The 19,623-nt window shown below is 34.5% G+C and overlaps 1 protein-coding gene across 4 annotated transcripts in view; it reads right to left on the reverse strand.

Moving 5' to 3' along the window:
- The window catches only part of TRPS1 (transcriptional repressor GATA binding 1), a 246,720-nt gene that overhangs the window by 198,220 nt on the left and 28,877 nt on the right, over nucleotides 1–19,623 (reverse strand). For 2 of the 4 annotated variants that reach the window (XM_004471429.5, XM_071208006.1), the window contains exons 2-3: nucleotides 8,266–8,423; nucleotides 4,150–5,063 (exon numbers count right to left, since the gene is read on the reverse strand). In XM_004471429.5, the coding sequence (XP_004471486.3) occupies nucleotides 4,150–5,063; nucleotides 8,266–8,302 (951 nt within the window). In that variant the 5' untranslated portion in view covers nucleotides 8,303–8,423. The remainder of the gene's footprint in view (nucleotides 1–4,149; nucleotides 5,064–8,265; nucleotides 8,424–19,623) is intronic. The other 2 variants (XM_071208007.1, XM_058275933.2) reach the window with 1 other exon arrangement.

Here is a 19,623-nt window from a genome sequence, read left to right on the forward strand (position 1 = left end):
ATGCAATCAGCCTCAACGCAGAAAAACAAAGAAACAAAACCTGCTAAGATCTACAGCTTTCCTCCTACTACAGATCAAAGAAAACTCCAAGGCAAAAAATAAATATTTGGAAGAAAAATTCAAGAAAAGTCAAAATAGACCACAGCAAGATAAATGTTCCCTGGGTTGTTCTTGTTTTTTTCTCACACCAAACTGAAATCCCTGGTTCAAATGAATGTACTGGTCTATAAAGATCATACAGTTGAATATATTAGAAATACAATACAAAGGATGACTTCCTGTCTCTAAAATCTGTTCTTCCTGTTTCTAACATGATGTATTGTGTAACTCTAATGCAAATATTTACAAAACAGCAATGTAGCACTCATAGCTCAAACACAAAGAAGTCACAAGTAAGTTAATTATGAGATTCTTCTGTTAATCTTAGAATTTCTTCAAGGCCCAAAATGAATTTAATAGATGGAATCCAATAGCTATCTTCCCAGAGCTTGAATAACAGAGAATGATAGAAAAAGGATGCCAATATGAAAAGGCAATGTGTACATTGTGAGCATTTATAAACACAGGACGGCTTAAACACTTTCCCATGGGAAGCACAACTTGACAGGACTCCTATAACCTGATGTGAGAGCTAAGAGCTCTCCCATAAAGATGATGCAAACGCCCTAATGCACAGCACATTAAGCTCTAATGAAACAGCCAAGTCCGCATTTAACAATGCGGGCCTCCATTCAGCAATGGTTCAAATATAAGCATAATAAAGTTGATTAAAAAGAAAGAAGCTATAATTACTTTTTGAAGAACTCAATCTCTTGTCCTATTATTTGTCTATATGTGAGCCTCAAAGGCTGAACATATGCAGTAAAAATAACATGAAGGGCTCACCAATCATGCCACTTCCATTATTTTTGAATGTTTAAGCTTAACAAGCTGATAAAACATGCAGGGAAAACTAAGATTTGAGGGATTTAAGATCCTAGTCAAATAAATTAGCTCTGAGCTGGCCAGTCTATCTTTTGTTGTTTTTCTTGGTGAAGGAGAGACAAGTTTTCTGATTTTGGGGCTGGGCTTGCCATATCAAGGTGTTGCAGGGAGAATCTCATGAACCTGATAGACTTAGAAAAGATAGCCCTGATTTTATGGTGGCTATTTAAAGTGACCTCCATTAACTTGCTGGGGGTTCTATTGCAGACATACCTCAAAGAAACACTGTTTAATGCTATTTACATATTTTTAATTCTGTGACTAAGTTAACTGTAACATAACTTTCATTAGAAGTATACTGTCAGTTCAAATAGGTGCACAATTCAAGTATTCCCCTGTAAATACCTAACAGTTAGCAATAATCTGAAATTGGAATTGGAAATCTTAGAATCTGTTCAAATTATATCTTTTTCCTAACTGTATATCTAATGTTTGCAATCAAGTCAGTTCAAATTATTTAAAATCACCTATGTCAAATCAAAATACAGATCAAAGCCACAGAGTTCTTTAAGTTCTCTCCTTCTGCCTTCCGGCTTCTGTTCCTTTTTTTTTTTTTTGGCCTAAAAGGTCATAAATCTATCATTAACCACCAACTGTCCTGAATGTTAAAAAATAAAATTATTTTTAAAAAAGTTTAATTGAAAAAGATTAATGGCTTCTTTATCTATTGCTTCAATTAGTTTCAATTACAGATTTACATAAATTATTCCTGAAATTGAATGACTGTCTGCATTACTTGTATTTACCAACATCTTTCTATCAGAAAACACACAAGCCATTAACTTGCTATAAATTTCTGACAAAACTGCATTAAAGAAATTCTAGAGTCAGCACTTTATCTCCAACAGCTTTTAGTCTCCACACAGTTCAAGTGCCAAGGAAAAAAATCTCTCATATGGCATTTCAGCAACACAAACATGTGTGGGTAAAAGGGGGGAATTTCAGATGTCCTTTTATTCAGTTTATGCATATAAGGAAGCTGCTCAATATTTATTTCAGCATAAAAATATTAATAAGTTACTTATCTTCAGACATGTTTCAGCATCAACATCTGGTGTGTATGCAAAATGTTCAAGATTAGCATTTGGCCAAAAAGTGTGTTTAATGTTCCCTTCATAAATCGAAGAAAGCTAACTCTCTTAAGACTTGTTTCTAGATTCAAACATTTCTTTGAAATAATCCCTAATTTTTTCCACAGATTGCTTTTTTCTATTTTTAGGAGTATTACTTCTTGAAAAAAATTGATCTTAAGATTATCTTCTACGTGCTGTTTCCTACCACTTTCTGTCTTCTTCCCTGTGTGCTGCTACAAGGATTTAGTAGACTATGCAATCTAGGATCAGCTGTTTTATTTCTAGTTCTATTAGTTCAAACTCAGATAGCTCACACATCTGTTTTATTTCTAAAATCACTGCCCAGGAAAAGTGTCCAGCTCCTTCTATGCAAACATAAAACTTTACTATAAATAACTAAGAACCTAACAAATAACTGTTTGGGGGAAATGGAAGTGTGTTTAAAAATCTGAATTCTTCCAAAGTATAGGCCTTAGTGATCTTTGTCTTAGAGCCTTCCTGACAGCCTAGAATCAGCTTCCCTCAGATCCTGTCCCCAGAGTGGGCAAAGTGAAACTACTGCCGGAAATCCAGGTATTAACATCATATTACTTGCTAATTATAAAACACTGTTTCACATACTGACATTATTCACTTCTAACCCTTTTATCTAAAACACGTATTTGCTTTCCAATCACAGTTTGACAGCAGAGTGTATCTGACATAAGACAGTGAAATGATCTTTAATAAGGCAGCAGTTCAAAGCATGGAGCTTTCATGCATAATAACTATGTTGGCTTAATTTGCTGCTCTGCAGAAATCATTCTATTTGTGGAAATTCACAAAGTGAGATGGAATTTTTAGAGCGCTTTCCAAAGATGAAACTGGCTTTATAAAGGTTCTACTTTGTATGGCCCTTAAACTGATAAGATCACCAATCTGACACTTACAGGACTCAAAATTTTTTCCTTCTGATTCTTCTTACAAGTACTGCAAAATACGTTTACTACCTCTTATGTACAACCCCTCTCCCTGCATTTCCTAACTAGCAGTAGGTCAACAGAGAAGTCCCAGGCAAATGTGCTATAGCTATTGAACTGATAAAAATGACTGATACTTTAAGGGGTTTAGTAGGTCAAATCGGTGTGGTGTGATTTCACAGGTTCTCTGGTACTTCTTCCAATCATTCCTAAAGAAGGTTACTATTAAACCTAACATGTTTGGAAATCCCCCTGGCCAAATAATACTATAAAAACCTACAGCCTGTAATAGAAACAAATATGCTCTCTTCTCAAGCTGACCCTGAGTTTGACTATGCTAAAATTAAACGAATACATTTCTTAAGACTCAGCTCCACTTTTCATTCTACTTGAAATAGTAAAAGTAGATTTTTGCATGTCATATATGCTGTGAACAAAAGATAGAAGAATGGATCAAAAAGGTATGCCAGTTTTAATAAAAGTATACATCTAAATTATGACTAAATGCTTTCATAAATTATTAGCATTTTCCCGAAATGTACAAAGGAATGCTTTATTAGCCTGTGCCAAGTACATTCTGATGTTCCTAGTACTTACAATTACATTGACTTCTTTTTAATCAATGTAAAATTTGATTTCCAAATTTTCATTTGCACTTATTTTGTGCTTTCAGGAGTATATCTCTGAAATCTTCAATATGATCCAAATGTAATAAAATGTGATATCTGGCTAGGTTTAAGATCAAATTTTAATCCAAGACCTAGGTAAGACCCTCAGGAAAGGTCTTATTATAATTCAAAACTCAAGCAAGGCATGAATTATCATAAAGATTAGTGCCATTTTTGGAAGACTGTGAAAACATCAAATTACCATAAAATATTTCAAGAAACACAAAGCCTAACTAAATCTATGAAAGACTTTGTCCCATGGAATTGTTTCCCATGATGAGAAGATACAGACAACTCTGAACACCCATTCAGATGAAATAGGTATAGAGTGTATACATCTCTTCTGCTGTATCTAGCAGGCTGCCATTCTGGCATTGGGGGCTTAGTTTTAACATTCATCTGTGAATTCACATTTCATTAAATATCTTTTTTCTGTACAAAGAGATTACAATATAAAGCACAAACCTGTACATCATAGGTCCCATTTAGTAAAACAGGCCTTGAAGAACTGATGTCCTGCAGCACACCAGAAAGCACAGAACGGTTGACCTTCTGGAAGTCTTTGGAATGGCTGAACTGCACCATGTTATGAAGGGCCAAGATTTTGCTGTCCAGCTCAGCATCCTGCCTGGTGCGGTTATGCAGTCCTAAGTGATACTTTCGGAAGTGCTTAATCAGATCTGTGGGGTCGTTGCCATAGTAACCATATCCACAGATATTGCATTTAAAGTCTTGAAGCTCTGGAGACAGAGGTGCCGGGTCTGGGTTGTCATTCACCAGTAAGTCAGTTTTGGATTTGTTCAGTCTTACACCCCCATCTGAAGGCACTTGTGGGTTTTTTGAAGCCACTGAAACTGGGCTTGAGCCTTGACAATTGGCTTGACCACTGTGAGCCGGCCCTGTTTCCTCTGTAGCCTTTGGTGACATCTTATGATCTTCTTTTGACTCCAATGAGTCCCCTGATGGGGTGCAGGCCATATCTGGAGGGTCATCTGCCTCTGCTCTTTGAGGAGACTTCAAGGGCTCACAGACTCCCCCAGCAGCTGGAGATGAGAAAGCCAACATATTTCTGTCTGTCACCTCATCATGCGGAAAGGAGGGCAGGTTTCCTCCCTTACTGGGGCTTTCATAATTGAAGCCAGCCTTCTCACTAAGGGCTGAGCTTTTTAAGTCCTTCTTACTGCTAGAAGATGGATCTTGCTCCTCCTTATTATTTAGTTCTGCAGCATCACTCTGATCCGTAGTTTCTGACATCTGATCTGCAGAAAATTCTTTGTTCTTTCCAGATACCTTGCTTTCAGTACCTACGGGCTCCAGGGTTTGGCCCTCGCCTTCGCTAGCAATGTTTCTCAGAGGGGGGTTCTTTTTCCGGACCATATCTGTAAAAACACAAGGAAAAGGCAGATACAGGGTTCTTACAAGCATGTAATCAAATCGACTATTTCATGGTTTAACATTATTAAATGTTTTTCTAAAGTGCACAGTAAGATATTTCCTCCAGGAAAAATTCAATTTTAAAAAATTCAAGAAGACATTGAGAATAAAGCCCAGAGTTTACATTTAGAATTACTTTTTTCACAAAGAGTGGCTCATTTATTATTCTGGAATGGTTTAATGAGAACTGAAAAATTCATTAGCATTACTAACTCTAACCTTCCCAATAGTTATTCTTTCCTGCCAATTCTATTTTTTTGTTCAGATTCTTTCTTTAGTTATAGTCGGTGAAATATATCACATGCATATACATGTGTATATATTTATACATGTTATTTATTATCTAATATGTACACGTTAGTTTTAAGAGACTATATCTACATGTTTATGTTTACAGAATATTATTACATGCCTAATTGGTATGTATATGGATATATAAACACCAAAATTAGAATTCAATATCATTACACTATGCAACCAAGATGTAAAAATATATATATAGTAGCAACCAAAATGTTCTCATAGCCAAAAAGACAGAAACAGCATGTTATAAACAGAGTGCAAACTGCCCCACTGCTTTCAGGAAATGGAGGATAACAAATGTTTCATCTCTGCCCTACTAACCAATCTTTTTAAGCTGCATTTGAGGCTTAACTGAACATTGGAAGAAGAACCCAGTAAGCATCACAGTGGCCAGGTCAGGCTTTACTTAGGACTCTGCCCAGTCAGGATGTAGTACCTAAGCCCCAGATTTCTATGCACAGCCTGGTAGGCGGGTACTAGTTCCACCATCAGGAACAAACTGGACGTTGACTGAAGTAAAATATTAACTCAAACCATAAGACCTTGTCAGTGTTGTATCTGAAAATGGTAAAATTTTGGCAGTTTCTGATGGTTCACCTTTATATGCAACTCAACTGTGCCTTGCAGGTTAGTAGCAACAGTGAGGAGAGTCAAAATAAGAACAAAACGCTGTGGCACATTTCTCTGCTGGAGTCTGAGTCAGAACTCTAAGGATATACAGAGATAAGAAGCAATTTGTGTCATGTCAGTAAAAACGCATTAGCAAAGGTTCCTTGGGAACTGGGTTTCACGGTCTTTGTTCCTTAATCACCCAACTGAAACACTGTCCAGGGCTGTGTAAGTCATCACCCCAAATATGTCCTGGAAAAATCCACCTGTGACTAACTTAATAAAACAAGTCTTCTTTATTAGCCACTCCTTCATAAGGACAAATTTAGCAGAGTTAGTTATACCACAATGGTCCAAAATGTCCTGAGAAAATCCAAATTAATAACATGTTTTAGTTGTTTTGCCTATAATCTCTTGCAAGTGCCAAGGAACCACATTAGCTTGGACTATAGGAGTGTACCTGTGCTTCAGAAGAGCCGGTTAGACAAAATTTTTACAATTTGAATCACTGAGCAAAGAAAATGAACTAGATAAAGAGTCATTTGCAAGGTGAAAATCTGCTTTAATTGAATAATATAAAAAATAGCATATCTGTCTTTAAGAAAGTGCACTGCTCTTCTTAAATACCAACAATGTTATTCCTAAAATAGTCATAGAATCTCCCTTTTGGTTAAAAAAAAATGCATTTATAGGTTGAAGGATTGAAGTTCCAGATGAAAATGATGGTTGTGAGGCAATGTAAACCTGCCTGGACTCTGTGGGGAGGTTGCTCCTCGCCTCATGCTCCTTACCATTAGGCCCTGAAATTAAATGAGTTAGGGTACTACCTTTTGAAAACAAAAACCTGGTTAGCCATTTCTATTCTTAATACTTGAATTACACCATCTTATTTGTTCACGTTGGCATTTTAAGAGAGTTTTGTCGTCCTTTTTCAAAAGTCATTAAAGTAGCTTTCGGAGTTTGTAACTATAATGTGGAAGATTGGAAGGCAATTTTATTGGTAGCAAACAAAGGGGAAAATAAAAATGAAAGAAAAAATAGAAAGAAAGGGGAAGCTCATGAAATTGATTATGGTTTTGAATATAAGAGTTTAAGTGGAAAAATTATGTTTTTATTTGGCCTACAGAAAAGAATATTCTAAGCGTATAGACATTCATATGTATAATCTGGAGGGAATATGTGTATGATGGCTTGGTATAGTAATTCTGCCTTTTCCTCTAGAATTTCCTGCTTGTTTTTTCCATTGTACATGAATCTCTTCAGTAACTATTGAAATATAATCTCTCCTTGGACAAGTGTTAAATAGATCATTGCATTTTACCATTTTCAACCTAATGGGAGTAAATATCTTACCAAAATGAAATGAATAAGGTTATACAAAAAGATTAAAATCCTATATAAAAAGGAGGACCCCATGAACAAATGAGGAAGAAAAAAATTCATGAAGATTACCCTTCTATTGGAAATGATGGTTAATGACCATATATTAATTAATGTCCAAGGTATTTACAAAAACGGCAACATTCTAAATGGCAATTCTGAACCAAGATAAGATATTTATAAGTAAAAAGATAGCGATAGATTAATATTGAAAAAATTAAGTTATTTTCCAGAATAAAGAAAAGTTTTAGATCTTGCCGATTTACTGTTAAATCCTGAAGAGATGCAATGAGTCGCAATTTTAAAAATACTCAATCAGCATCTTTAAAGCCTGAGAGAAAATATGTTATAATTAAATTATCATCTTTCCCAATTTCTGTTCTCTCTTCCACCCAAGAACAAACTTTCAGAACGCGTATGACTCAGTGACTCCTGCTGAACAGAGTCCTTAATAACATACATTGCAAAGAATGTTAAACACTGAAACTTCAAAGAAGTATCAGAAAGGTCAAATGGGTTTTATTTTCTGTTATGGGGGGCAGGGCAGTGTTCTTTTTAGTTGCTTTTTAAAAAATAATTTAGTTGACTATACTTTGAAGTAGTTATAGAAAAACATGATTTCTACTGGAATTATATCACCGTCATTTTTCAGAATGACATATTATGTAAATATAAGCACATTTGCAATACTTCTAAGTGGAAGAAACTCCCCTAGCAAGTCATAAGTTAGATACCATTAGACTATAGCCACCCTCAAGTTATTATCTCTAAGACAAAGAACACATTGCATGATGTTTCACGGTGTGCCAAGAACTTTTCTAACATTTTCACTTAAAAAAAAAATGGATCACATACTTGTAAAATCATACCCAGCATTGACTTCATAAGGCATGTGGCTTTAGAGTGCTTTTTATAATTATTAATTCTATTAGTCAACTAGCAGGAGGCTAATGCAATTGTCTTAGAAGACTCTCGGAAGACACAGAAGACATTTTGAGAGCTGATCTGTACATCTGCAAAACAAAGCAAAAAATATATATTTTCCTTCCTAAATGATGTAAACGGTCTTAAAATACATTAAATGCCTGCACCGTAGACTTCTTGAAAGATACTGATAAAAGCATGAACAGATCTTGAGTATGATCCTCTCCCTCCCCTGGGTTTAAATTGAGCAACAGGAGAAGAAGCATGATACAAATGCTTCCAGGAGGAGTCATTTTCATGACAGACTGTTATGCTGGTGGAATTATATCACTTCTAAAATCCCCTCAATCCTAATGACTACAATACTTACCTATACTGGGAGAGCGGGCCAAAAAGATCTTAATGAACATTACAATGTTTTTATATGGAAAAGTTTAAAGCAGTTAAAATATATCATGTCCTCAACAAACCTTAGCCATCAGTTTTGGCAACTCTTATTTTAAACGTTATCATTCTACTACACAACAACATAACAAATTACAAAAAAAAAAAAGTTCAAAATGCCAGTTAAAGTAGGTCCACTATAAACAACCATTTTAAATACTGGAGTTAAAAGTGACCCTGGGAGACAGGAGTTGAAGAATCTAAATTGAGAGCTAAGAGGCTCAAAATTGTTAATTTCAGTTCTCTATTTAATGTAAAAATTTTTTTAAAAACTGACTTCTGGGGGATAATAGCAAGCATTCCCATTTTCACATCATATAGATGGATCTCCATGAACACGTGAATGCTCCTTAAACCCCCCATGTAATATAATGCATATTATATGCCAAGATAGTTAAGTGGCTTAAATATATGTTTAGCCTCCCAAATGTGCTTTATATGTATTAATTTTAATTACTGAAATGTAAGGCATTGCATCTGAAAAAGCATGCATTTCCACTCTTAATTAACCCTATTTCCTGCTAAATTATAACTTAAATCTGAAAGTCCTCTCTGCAGTTTTTGAAAAAGAGTTTATTATTATAAAAAGCAATAGGACAGTGTACTATATTTCTATACTACATTATCATTTAGACAGGTTTATGTGGCAGAATAATTAGCAATAAAGCTTAAAATATAATTCTGTTAACAACTTTATCTCACTGATTAAAATTCTTAAATATATAAGAAAAAACTCTTGTAGAAGACTGCAACTCATGTTCTCAGGATGGCACCATCACAGCCAAAGGGATCGGAGCTTTTCACTATTACCTCGTTATCATGAATTAACCAAATAATGATTTTGTTTTATTTCACAGACATACTCATACATTTTATGAAATATATTTGATCTGAATAACTTTGAAATAAGAAAAACAAATGAATTAGCCAACCAATGAAATCATCAGCTAGTACAGTAACTGAAAACGATAGTAGAGATCTCAAATCCATTCAATTCAGATGAAAACTAGGCTATATTTTCATTAGATGAGAAACTACATGAAGATAAGAGACACAGATTCTGTTCCCTGTGGTATCTCTACCCTAAACAAAGTGAAAAATCAAGACCTAAGGAGGGGAGCAGATGTAACTCAGTGGTTAAGCATCTGCCTTGCATGTACAAGGTCCTGGGTTCAATACCTGGTACCTCTTTAAAAAAATAAAAATAATAAAACACTAAGGAAGAAGAAACGTACAGCAATCATGAGTTCCAGGTTCTAGATCTGATTCAAACCACCTTTCTCTGAACTTCTGTCCTTATGCATAAATGAAGGAATTAGAATAAAGAATTACTGAACTTCTCCTGGCCTCTCCAATCTGTGATGGTTCTGGTTAATGGTTTAGGGAGTTTAATTTTATACTTTTGAAAACCTTTGTCCAATTTCACTGAAACATGGTAAAATATTAAACCATCAATTGCTAAGGGTGGCCTAAATACCACTGATGCCTATCACTCACCCAGTTATTCTTTCCCCCAACATTCTTTCATTGAACAAATTTGTATTTTTATCAACCCGACCAATGCATCAAGTAAGATATAAAATATATATATAAAATATAAAGGTATTTTTAAAAAGCAAAGAAAATGCTTATAAGGAAGTCCATTTTCTCTATGAAAAATAATACTTGTATATATAAGAAATTACAGATTTTTGTACAGACAGCTACACACACATTACCTGAACAGGACCATAAAAAATTAGGAGAATGAGATTATGTAATTTGATCTCAGTCTCAAATCCTGCAGAGTATGATTTTATTATAAGTAGCAGTTTTTATTTTCATAATATAAAAGAAGACTTTTCTGACTGTTTTACTGGATAACAAAACTTTCAAATGTATGAAATCAAAGCTTAACAGAAAAAAAATCACCTCCTTAATAAAGATAATTTTTCTCCATGCTTGTTTGTATCACCAACCTAAGAGTACTGAGTTATTAATTACACATTCCATGTAGCTTTTACCAAAAATAAATTAAAAGAAAGAAAAAAGTGGCCAATTGTTTCTTTTGATCAAAAGTCCTCCCAGAAGAATTTAAAGAATTAAGCAAGTGATAGCTGAATAAAAGGAAGGTCAAGTCTTGCTTGGGTCTATAGCAAACTAGATAGCTTCCATATGAGCAACATATAAAGCTCAGTTTTTAAAGAACACATGTGTCTGCTCATTGGTTAAGGAAAAAAAATTCACTTGAATCTTGTCTACTCCATATATACAGATCAAAATCAGATTGCTTAAGTGAACTATAAAATGCAAGGAAACATTGTTTATCCAATTCACAAACCCAAGAATTACTGAAGGAGTTTAAATGTTTTCTATTTCTTCAGATTCCAGGGCAATACTTCAATGGTAGATCACTCTTTGTAAACTGCTTTAAACTTCATAAACCCAATGCCAGATCCTGTTCTTTGCTATCCATTTCTATTTAATTTACTCTCTCTGAATTGACTGTTCCTGAATCTTTAAAGGTATTTTTAGACATCTTAAATCCTGCTGAGATTTAAGTGTCATCACCTTCAAACAACTCCCATCAAGTAAATCTCATATTAATTCACATCAAATTAATCCAAAATGATCGCTTCTATTAACATATGCTTCAGAGCACAAAGCCCATTAATAGTCATCTGGACACTAGAACCAAGCGTCTCTCTGAGATAAAATGTACACTATTTAGATATCCTATTTCAAAGAGTTTTGATGCTGGCCCAAACACTTCTTATTAGGCTTTTATTTCATCATGTTATGTGCTCTATATTTTAACTATCTCATTTCAAATGTACTAGTCTGGGTAAGAGGAAACAGTCTGGTAAGGAATAAAGTCATATTTACCAAAATAAGACTTCATAAATCTATATGTACCTTAGGGAAAGTATTTCATTATTATGTTTTTATAAGAAAATTACAGAACATTTTTTTTGCCTTTAGAGACCTTATGCTAGGAGTCTAAATGAATCATTAGAATGTATCTCAAAAAATGAAGCATGAACTTATTTCACTAAATGAGGTAACTAAAACAGACCATATATATAATATGGATTATCAAAAGGGGGATCGTTTTTCCTTCACAACAGGTGAGAGGCACATGTATTAAAAACTCTGATTTGAATTAGATCACAATTTCACTAAGCAAATTAAGAAACATTACCATTCCTTTCCCCACACATTTGAAATTTCTTTTTTTTCCTCACAAAAGAAAACAATTAAAATAATCTACAATGACAACTGTTGATTCAAATAGGCCACTCTGACTTTGCATTTGCACATGGGCCACATTGAACTTCATCCCTTAATTCTCTGTTAAACTTAGAATACTTCAACTGGTGCCTGGGCAAAGAGCCAAACACAACACTTAAGTTCTCAAAGAATAGCTTGTGAAAAAGTATAAATGCATCTATTTTATCTTGATGGTTATGATGTGAATTGACATTTTATTTGTATGTAAATTAAGTTACCACTGGTAACAGAAATAGTCACCAGGCATTTGTAGGAATGCCTTTGATTTTCTTCCTAGCATTTGGGACATCTTTGTATATAAAAGGTAGCTGAATTTTTAGGTATTGATGTTGCTTTGTCTGTTTCCCAAACTGTTATTTCAACAGAAAAACTAATCTCAACTGTTAACTCAATCCACCAATATAACTACTAACACCTCTCTGTTCAGCATAAGAAATCCATGTCAATCATAGCAAATCCTTCAATAAATTTAAGATCATGTATGGTATAGTGACTCTAACAGATGAATACCATGAAGATAATATATTTCAATAAGAATGTTCATTGTTTTCACAGCACTGCTAAGTTGTGCAAAGTTTTGATAGTTGTGTAGTTTTTTTTTTAAGAGTGCCAAACTACATAAAGGTTTAGAACAAATGTTGTTAAGACATGTTGAGAATTTACTCATACTGGTAATATACTATAAATATATTAGTAGCCAAAGTGAGGGAAGTAAGTTTGCACCATCATCAGCAACAGTGCTTCCTCCTGAAACTGGGAACTAACTCAAAAACCACTGTGCGCATCCCTGGCAGATCATAGGAAGCTGCTAAAAAGGGCTGCACCCCTCAGACCACTGGGGAGCTGATGAGCAGATCACAGGAGGGTCCAACAGGGAAAGCACTAATGTCACAAGGAATCATCAAATGCATGCATGCAACGAGATCAGAATTAAGTTCAGAGTGTTAATACACTAGGTAAGTTCTAAGAGGGCAGGGATTTTCGTTCTTTAAACAGTACTGATAGATGCCTTTCACACTGTAAAAAAAAAAAAGCACAACAATGATATGGAATTTGATTTAGATACTACCCTATTTTAGGGCTTACTGCTTAATTTAACCAACTTAGCCTAATTTTTCCTTCTTATCAAAACAAATTACATGCATACACAGATTGGGATCATTTTTCTCTTTTGATTTAAAAATCTACACTTAAAAAAGCAACTTGTAACGGAAGTAGTTAAAACACTTTTCTGAGTAAGCTAGGATGAGAAAACGTTTAACATGGAAAACAAAGTACATGCAGAATCCCTTCATAGTTTTTGAATAGGTTACAGGCTTAGAAAGGTTCAACTAAGGGCTTGTTTTTGAGAAGCCATTATTTCAGAAGATTCTGCCTGTGTCCTCCCCAAATTCAGCTAAACTCTATCTGGGATTTTACTGTGGTAACCTGCACAGATGACAAGAAATCTCAAGATTTTTCTCTACATTCTTCCCATAATGTCAGCCTCAGAAAAAAAGAAACATAAGGAGGTTCATGGTCAAATTAAGTTTAGTGGAAACTGTACACATTATACACCTCTTCTGAGAATTCAAAATATATATTAGCAATTACTGCCCTGAGAGGTCCAGGGGAGAGGGAGGAGTTGTTCCATTTGGATTGGAAGTTCTCTATCTTATTTGCCTTTATCTCACATAATTCCAATTACCCAATAAAACTAATGTTCTTTTGAAAGCAGTGGGGAGATGCTTCTCTAGTCAGTGCTTTTCAAGGAAGAAATATACCCAAGCTTTTAAATTTAAAGAAACCAGTATTCCTTTGTTAACTTGGCAGGCTGGTTAAGATGTTTTGATCCTAAAAGTGGAACGCTGTAAAGGGCTTATTTTCGGTCTTGTTTTTTGTTTTTTCCAGCATGGCTATCAACATTAAAAGAAGACCAGAATGTATTATCATGAAAGATTTAGAATCAGCATTGTAAAGGAATGAGTAATAACACAAGATTACAGCTAAGAAGTTTGAATGAAAAAGGGATGGAGATAACTATCTATGTACAATGTGATCACAGCTGTCTAAATTACATATATATAAACACATGCGGATATAAACCTAATATTATCTCTGAGTTAAACAGTTTATGCAGATATCCCTGAATAAAGAAGGCCCACTTTTTTTTGCAGTTGTTTCTAATACAGTCTACTATAGTGATCATTTTAAACACTATCATCTAGTAAATTAAATTTGTCCCATACTTTTATAAAATCTTAAAATTCTGCCCAACTGAAATTAAGTCTGGAGCAAAACCATGGCAGTCAGTTGATTATTAAAAACATTTAAGGAAATATGGTATGTGGACAGACATTAGGGAGACCCAGAGTTGCAGTGAGGGAGGGCACATGCTGTAATCTGTAGTCCCCAAGTGCCTGCATCTCTAACCTGAGAGTATATCTAGTCCACACGCTCCTCCCTCCTTATTAATAAATCCCATCTCTTTCATTTCCATTCACTGAATCTCCCTCCAGATTCATCTGCATAGATAATGAGGGACAGAAAATTAATGTCTGGAACCAAAGTCAGTAAACACAGATCTAGCAGGGACCCAGACTATGACTGCCTCTCTTTGTGGCAGAGCTTGCAAGTTCAATCAATGTCTGACTCATGTTTCCGGGTGATGCAGGAATAAAGAAATGATGTCTACCAAGAGTTGACTCCAGGTTTCACTCTTGCAGATCACAGGCTCCAGCTTTATGGGCTTTGGGGTGCTTATCTGTTTTTGTTTAGGCTTTGGTATTATTGCATTCCCATCTACCCCTAAGCATTAAAGCAAAAGATTAAAAATAAATAAAAATTAAATAAAAAATATTCAATGTAGATTCTGATGTAAATCTGAAACAAGGAATTACTTTTAAGTTCATTTTAACCAAAAGCTAGACATGATGGTGAGGTCACAGTAAGGTTCAGGCTTGAGGGAATGACCACATATCCAAGTTACTCCAGAAATCCCCAGCTCCTACTTGCATATTCACGTGCTGGCGAAAAGAGTGCTTTGATACATACATGTGCGGCAGCAGAATTTATATTAGGGCAGAAATTAGCTTATTCATTAAACAGATATTTTTCATTGGTAATCTAGTTAATCTTCACTTTCAGCTTCAATATAAACTTAATCTATGATTCTAAACACACGCATATACACACACACACCCCTTCAGAAAAAAATTTTCACCACCTGCTGCACCCCAATTAGTAATTTCTTTTCTCTGTCGATCTTGTCATGGACACCTGTTATAACAGAGTAAGGGGGGAAATACACGTGTATAATTCCAGATTCAGGTGTTTTACAAATAATTCCTCGGAAGTTTAACTGACTGTTTAAAGAAGCCAAAAGTCAAAATTAAGCTGGATTTTTTGTTTATTTCTTTCCTTTTAGGCCCACAGTTTTTAGTTAATTTTGATATACATTCTGACCTGGATTTTTAGTTAATAGCAAAAATTCAGTGTTACTATGAGCCAGACGCTGTGCCAAAAGTGCATTCTTATTTGATTTTAATTTTGTTTAACCATCCTTAGCATAAGGTACAATAATCATCCATATGTTACAGATGAAACAACTAAGATGTAGAGAAGTTAAATTACTTGCCTTGATCACAGACCTAGTACCCAAAAGAAGTGGGTCTGAAGGAGTCCAAAGCTATGCTAGGCCATGTTGGTTTCCTATAACATTTCTCACAAAGTCTCTAGTGTTTTTAATGAATGAATAACCAATAACCAATGCACTCATAGATATGAAAGTGCTAACATTTGAAGAAACTTATGGGAAAATACCTCTGAGAGACCATTTCACAAAGATTGCCACAAACATACTGACTGGTTCTATATTTGTGCCAAGTGAATATACAGACTTTCCAACATTTTCATGGACAATTAGGTCATGCTAACTTTTGGATTTTCCTCATTACATCTAGCACATCACTAAGCTCTGAAACAGGATTCACAGGAAAAGTCTCTCCAAATAGCCACTTCTACATAAATCCTATTCAATCTCCCAGGCAAAAAGTGAGTCCTCTCGATTATTACCTGTGCCAATTTTATATAGCCCTTTACATGGAACTCATCATACCATATTGTGAGTATGTGTTTACGTTTTAGGCTACTTCACTAGACTGAATCCTCCAAACCAGAACATATAACAATTGGCATTATTAATTTTAATTCTAAATACTGATATATATCCATTCACATATGAGAACATGTTCATTAAACAGCAATATATTAATATAATTCATAGATGTGCAAATATATATGCTATCAGCAATTCTCAAACTTTGTCCAGGCACAACACACCTGTAGCTAAAATACATTTCCATCATTAATGGCACACGATGGGAGAGACTGTTGACTGGACATAGAGTAGCATACTGGGGAGAAGGACATGCAGGTTTTAAAAAGTTGAAGGACACTGTTTTGGCCCTCTCCATGGAGAGTAGCTTACCATACAGCAGACACTAACAAAAATTCTTACGGAATAGATCAATGTTTAGTATACTTAGAAATTTCTATACATTGCTTGTGTCCTCAAGCAAAGCCTAAATCTACTGATATTAATTAGACCAGCAGAATAAAATTTAGAATAAAGCTAGAGTTGTCTCACCACATAATAACAAACCAAACAAGAACATAAAAGGGTCTAAATCATTAATTTTGTCTTTATTTAAACCAGAAAAAAAGCAGATATCATTATTCTAGATCCAGGTCATGGAGAACTAAATGCACAAGAAGTGAGAAATAAAAATAAAAATCCATTTTTATAGGACTCTGAGTCACAACTATGTTGATTCTGCTCAGATTCTATAAATTTCTACATAGCTTTAGATAGCAAAAATATCTACTGACTGAAATACTTACAGGAATATCAATTATAAAACTAAGTACTCAGGATATTCAAAGAGAATGTTACTGTAATTAGCAATATGAATTTAAAAATTCACATATGCATGACTATTTACATTAAATATTTATATAATATATATTTATTAAATATATAATACTTATGATAAATATACACATTTATATGTATGAATCTTATTTAAAACTTTCACCATGAATCATTGTACCATTCCAAAACTAAAAATACTTTGTGCTAATAGCATTTTATATATATATATATATATATATATGCATACACATAGCTTTTTAAAGGAATAATCTGGGACATAACAATACAAGAAAGTCTTAAATGTCCTGGAATCAGATTCCTAGGAACCTCAAGCATCTAAAATGACACAAAACGAGGAGTTTAATTACAAATGTGCCCCCACACAGCAAAATGCCCACACCATCATTATCTGAATTGCCAAAATAGGAAACAAACCAAATGTACATCAATAGTAGAACAGACAAATAAGTTATGGCGCATGCCTATACTATGGAACACATGGTCATACAATAGAATACTACCTTGCAGTAAAAATGAATGAACTATATATAGAATAAAACGGATGAGTCTCACAAACAGAGAATACTCTTGAGAAAAACATTTGAGTTCTCTATTTTGGTGGGCAAACCAACCAATCCAATGGGGAGGAGTGTTGTCATTGCCTAGTCAAGGCAAGCTGCAAAGCACAGAGTCAGGATGTGCCAGTATACAGTAAGGAGGTAGAAGAGAAAAGAAAAGAGGAATTATGAGAGAAGAAAATAAAGAGTTCTGAACAAAAGGGATTTAAAGGGTGAACGGTTTGAAAAAGACAGATCGGAAGTCAGTACAAGAGCTGGACGCAACAGATGTCCTAACATGGAAGAAGAGAAACAGAGACAAGGAAACAGGAGAGAAGGGAGCCATGCCTTTGATTGTGTTGTTGATGTTGTTACAGTTGTTGTTGGGGGCAGAGCAAAAGCACATATCTGTAGTTATTGAATGTATCATTAGAACACAATAAATTAATTATAGTACAGAGACAAGCTATGCAAAGGTGGAAGAGAACTAATATTAAGTACCTATTATATAGCAGCTATTTGCTTACTGGCTCATATAATTTCCACATTTAATCCTTACCACTGGCCTGCAAGGTATCTACTAATCCCATTTTATAAATGAGAAAATTGAAAATCAGAATGGGTTATAGTGACCAGCTTATCTTAAAAGACTAGCTGGAAAAGATGAAAAGCAGGCAATGAAACAATACTGTGGCTTTTCAGAGAATTCACACATCTAAATTCTGAATAGTTTTATAAGACTGTAAATACTCTGTTTAAATGAATTGTGACAGATTCTACCTTCATCTAAGGTAGCTGCTCTAACTCTATGTGATAAGATAGCCAAAGGTTTTCCATCTCAGAAATCAAATAATAATGGTTGTTTCTCATTTTGCAGGAAAAAGATAATTTAATAGGTAGCATTCTATCAGTTTTAGCTTTCCAACTGGGTAATCTTTGTTTAAGCCTTTGGCTTCTATTAACACATGGATTCTAGAAACTGATGAAAAATGAATAAACAAGCAGGTCACAAGGAGTAACAGAAAAACTTTAAAACAATACTTTGAAAAACTCTTTTAGGTAACATTTAGTATTTTGTCTTACAGGTACAAGAAGACATATAACACAGTCATAGTTTATCCTGCAAAAGTTCGCCAAGTTTGTATGAGGTGATGCTATAACACTATTCCATAAAATCCCTCAAGGAGAACCATGAAGTCCAACAATATATTCACCTAACAAGTGTAAGTGTAAGAATTAGTTTACCTGTCCCACATCTACTAATGCTGTATGTGTTCTAAACCATTATCATTCTATGCCTTTAACTGCTAACTGTAGGAAACAAGCTTATGTGTGTATGGAAAAGGACGGTTGTAAAGGGAACATGACAATGCCTGCAGAGTAGCTCTCTACAGCGTTATTTAAAATGAACTGCTTCCATTATTCTTCTGAACTTCTTGTTAAACAACATTGCAGTGTAACAGTCTTACCTGATTAATTGAAAACCAGATTACCACAGAGTTCAACTTAAGTACTGTTGGTAACTGGTAATATCATCATCATACCTGCAAATGATGCTTTGTTTATTTAGCTACAAACCTGGGTGTTACCAAGAAAAAAAAAAACTATTACAAAAATGACTTCGTGAAAAAGCGAATATATTATTAGGGCACCTTGTAACACTTTAAATCATGCTATAACATTACAAATGCCTGTTTTGATGTTGAAATTATATTAAAAGCAAGACATAACAGAAGTTTTCAAGAATATTGTAACCTATTAATGCCTCTCATCGTCTGAGGAAAAACAGATTGTAGATCTCAAAATAGACTGCCTTCATTTATTGAAATAAAAATGGAATTCTCTTTCACAGAGTATCACCAATACTGTCCATACGAGGTACAAAAGCAGGTGGAACCCTGCAGGTAATGCCCTTACTCAAGTGTATATTCATGGTGACAAGTTAAACGAGAGCATTATTCAAGAATATTTCCTGATGCCAGGAATACGCCTTGAGAGAAAACTGCTATAGCCTTGAATTCATTAACTTAAACTTAGAATAAAGTTCATCATGTTAAAATGGTCCACAATTTATTTAGTTGTACACCCTTCACTACACTTTCATGA

Source organism: Dasypus novemcinctus, chromosome 14 (assembly GCF_030445035.2).
Source record: "Dasypus novemcinctus isolate mDasNov1 chromosome 14, mDasNov1.1.hap2, whole genome shotgun sequence".
Taxonomy (NCBI): Eukaryota; Metazoa; Chordata; class Mammalia; order Cingulata; family Dasypodidae; genus Dasypus; species Dasypus novemcinctus.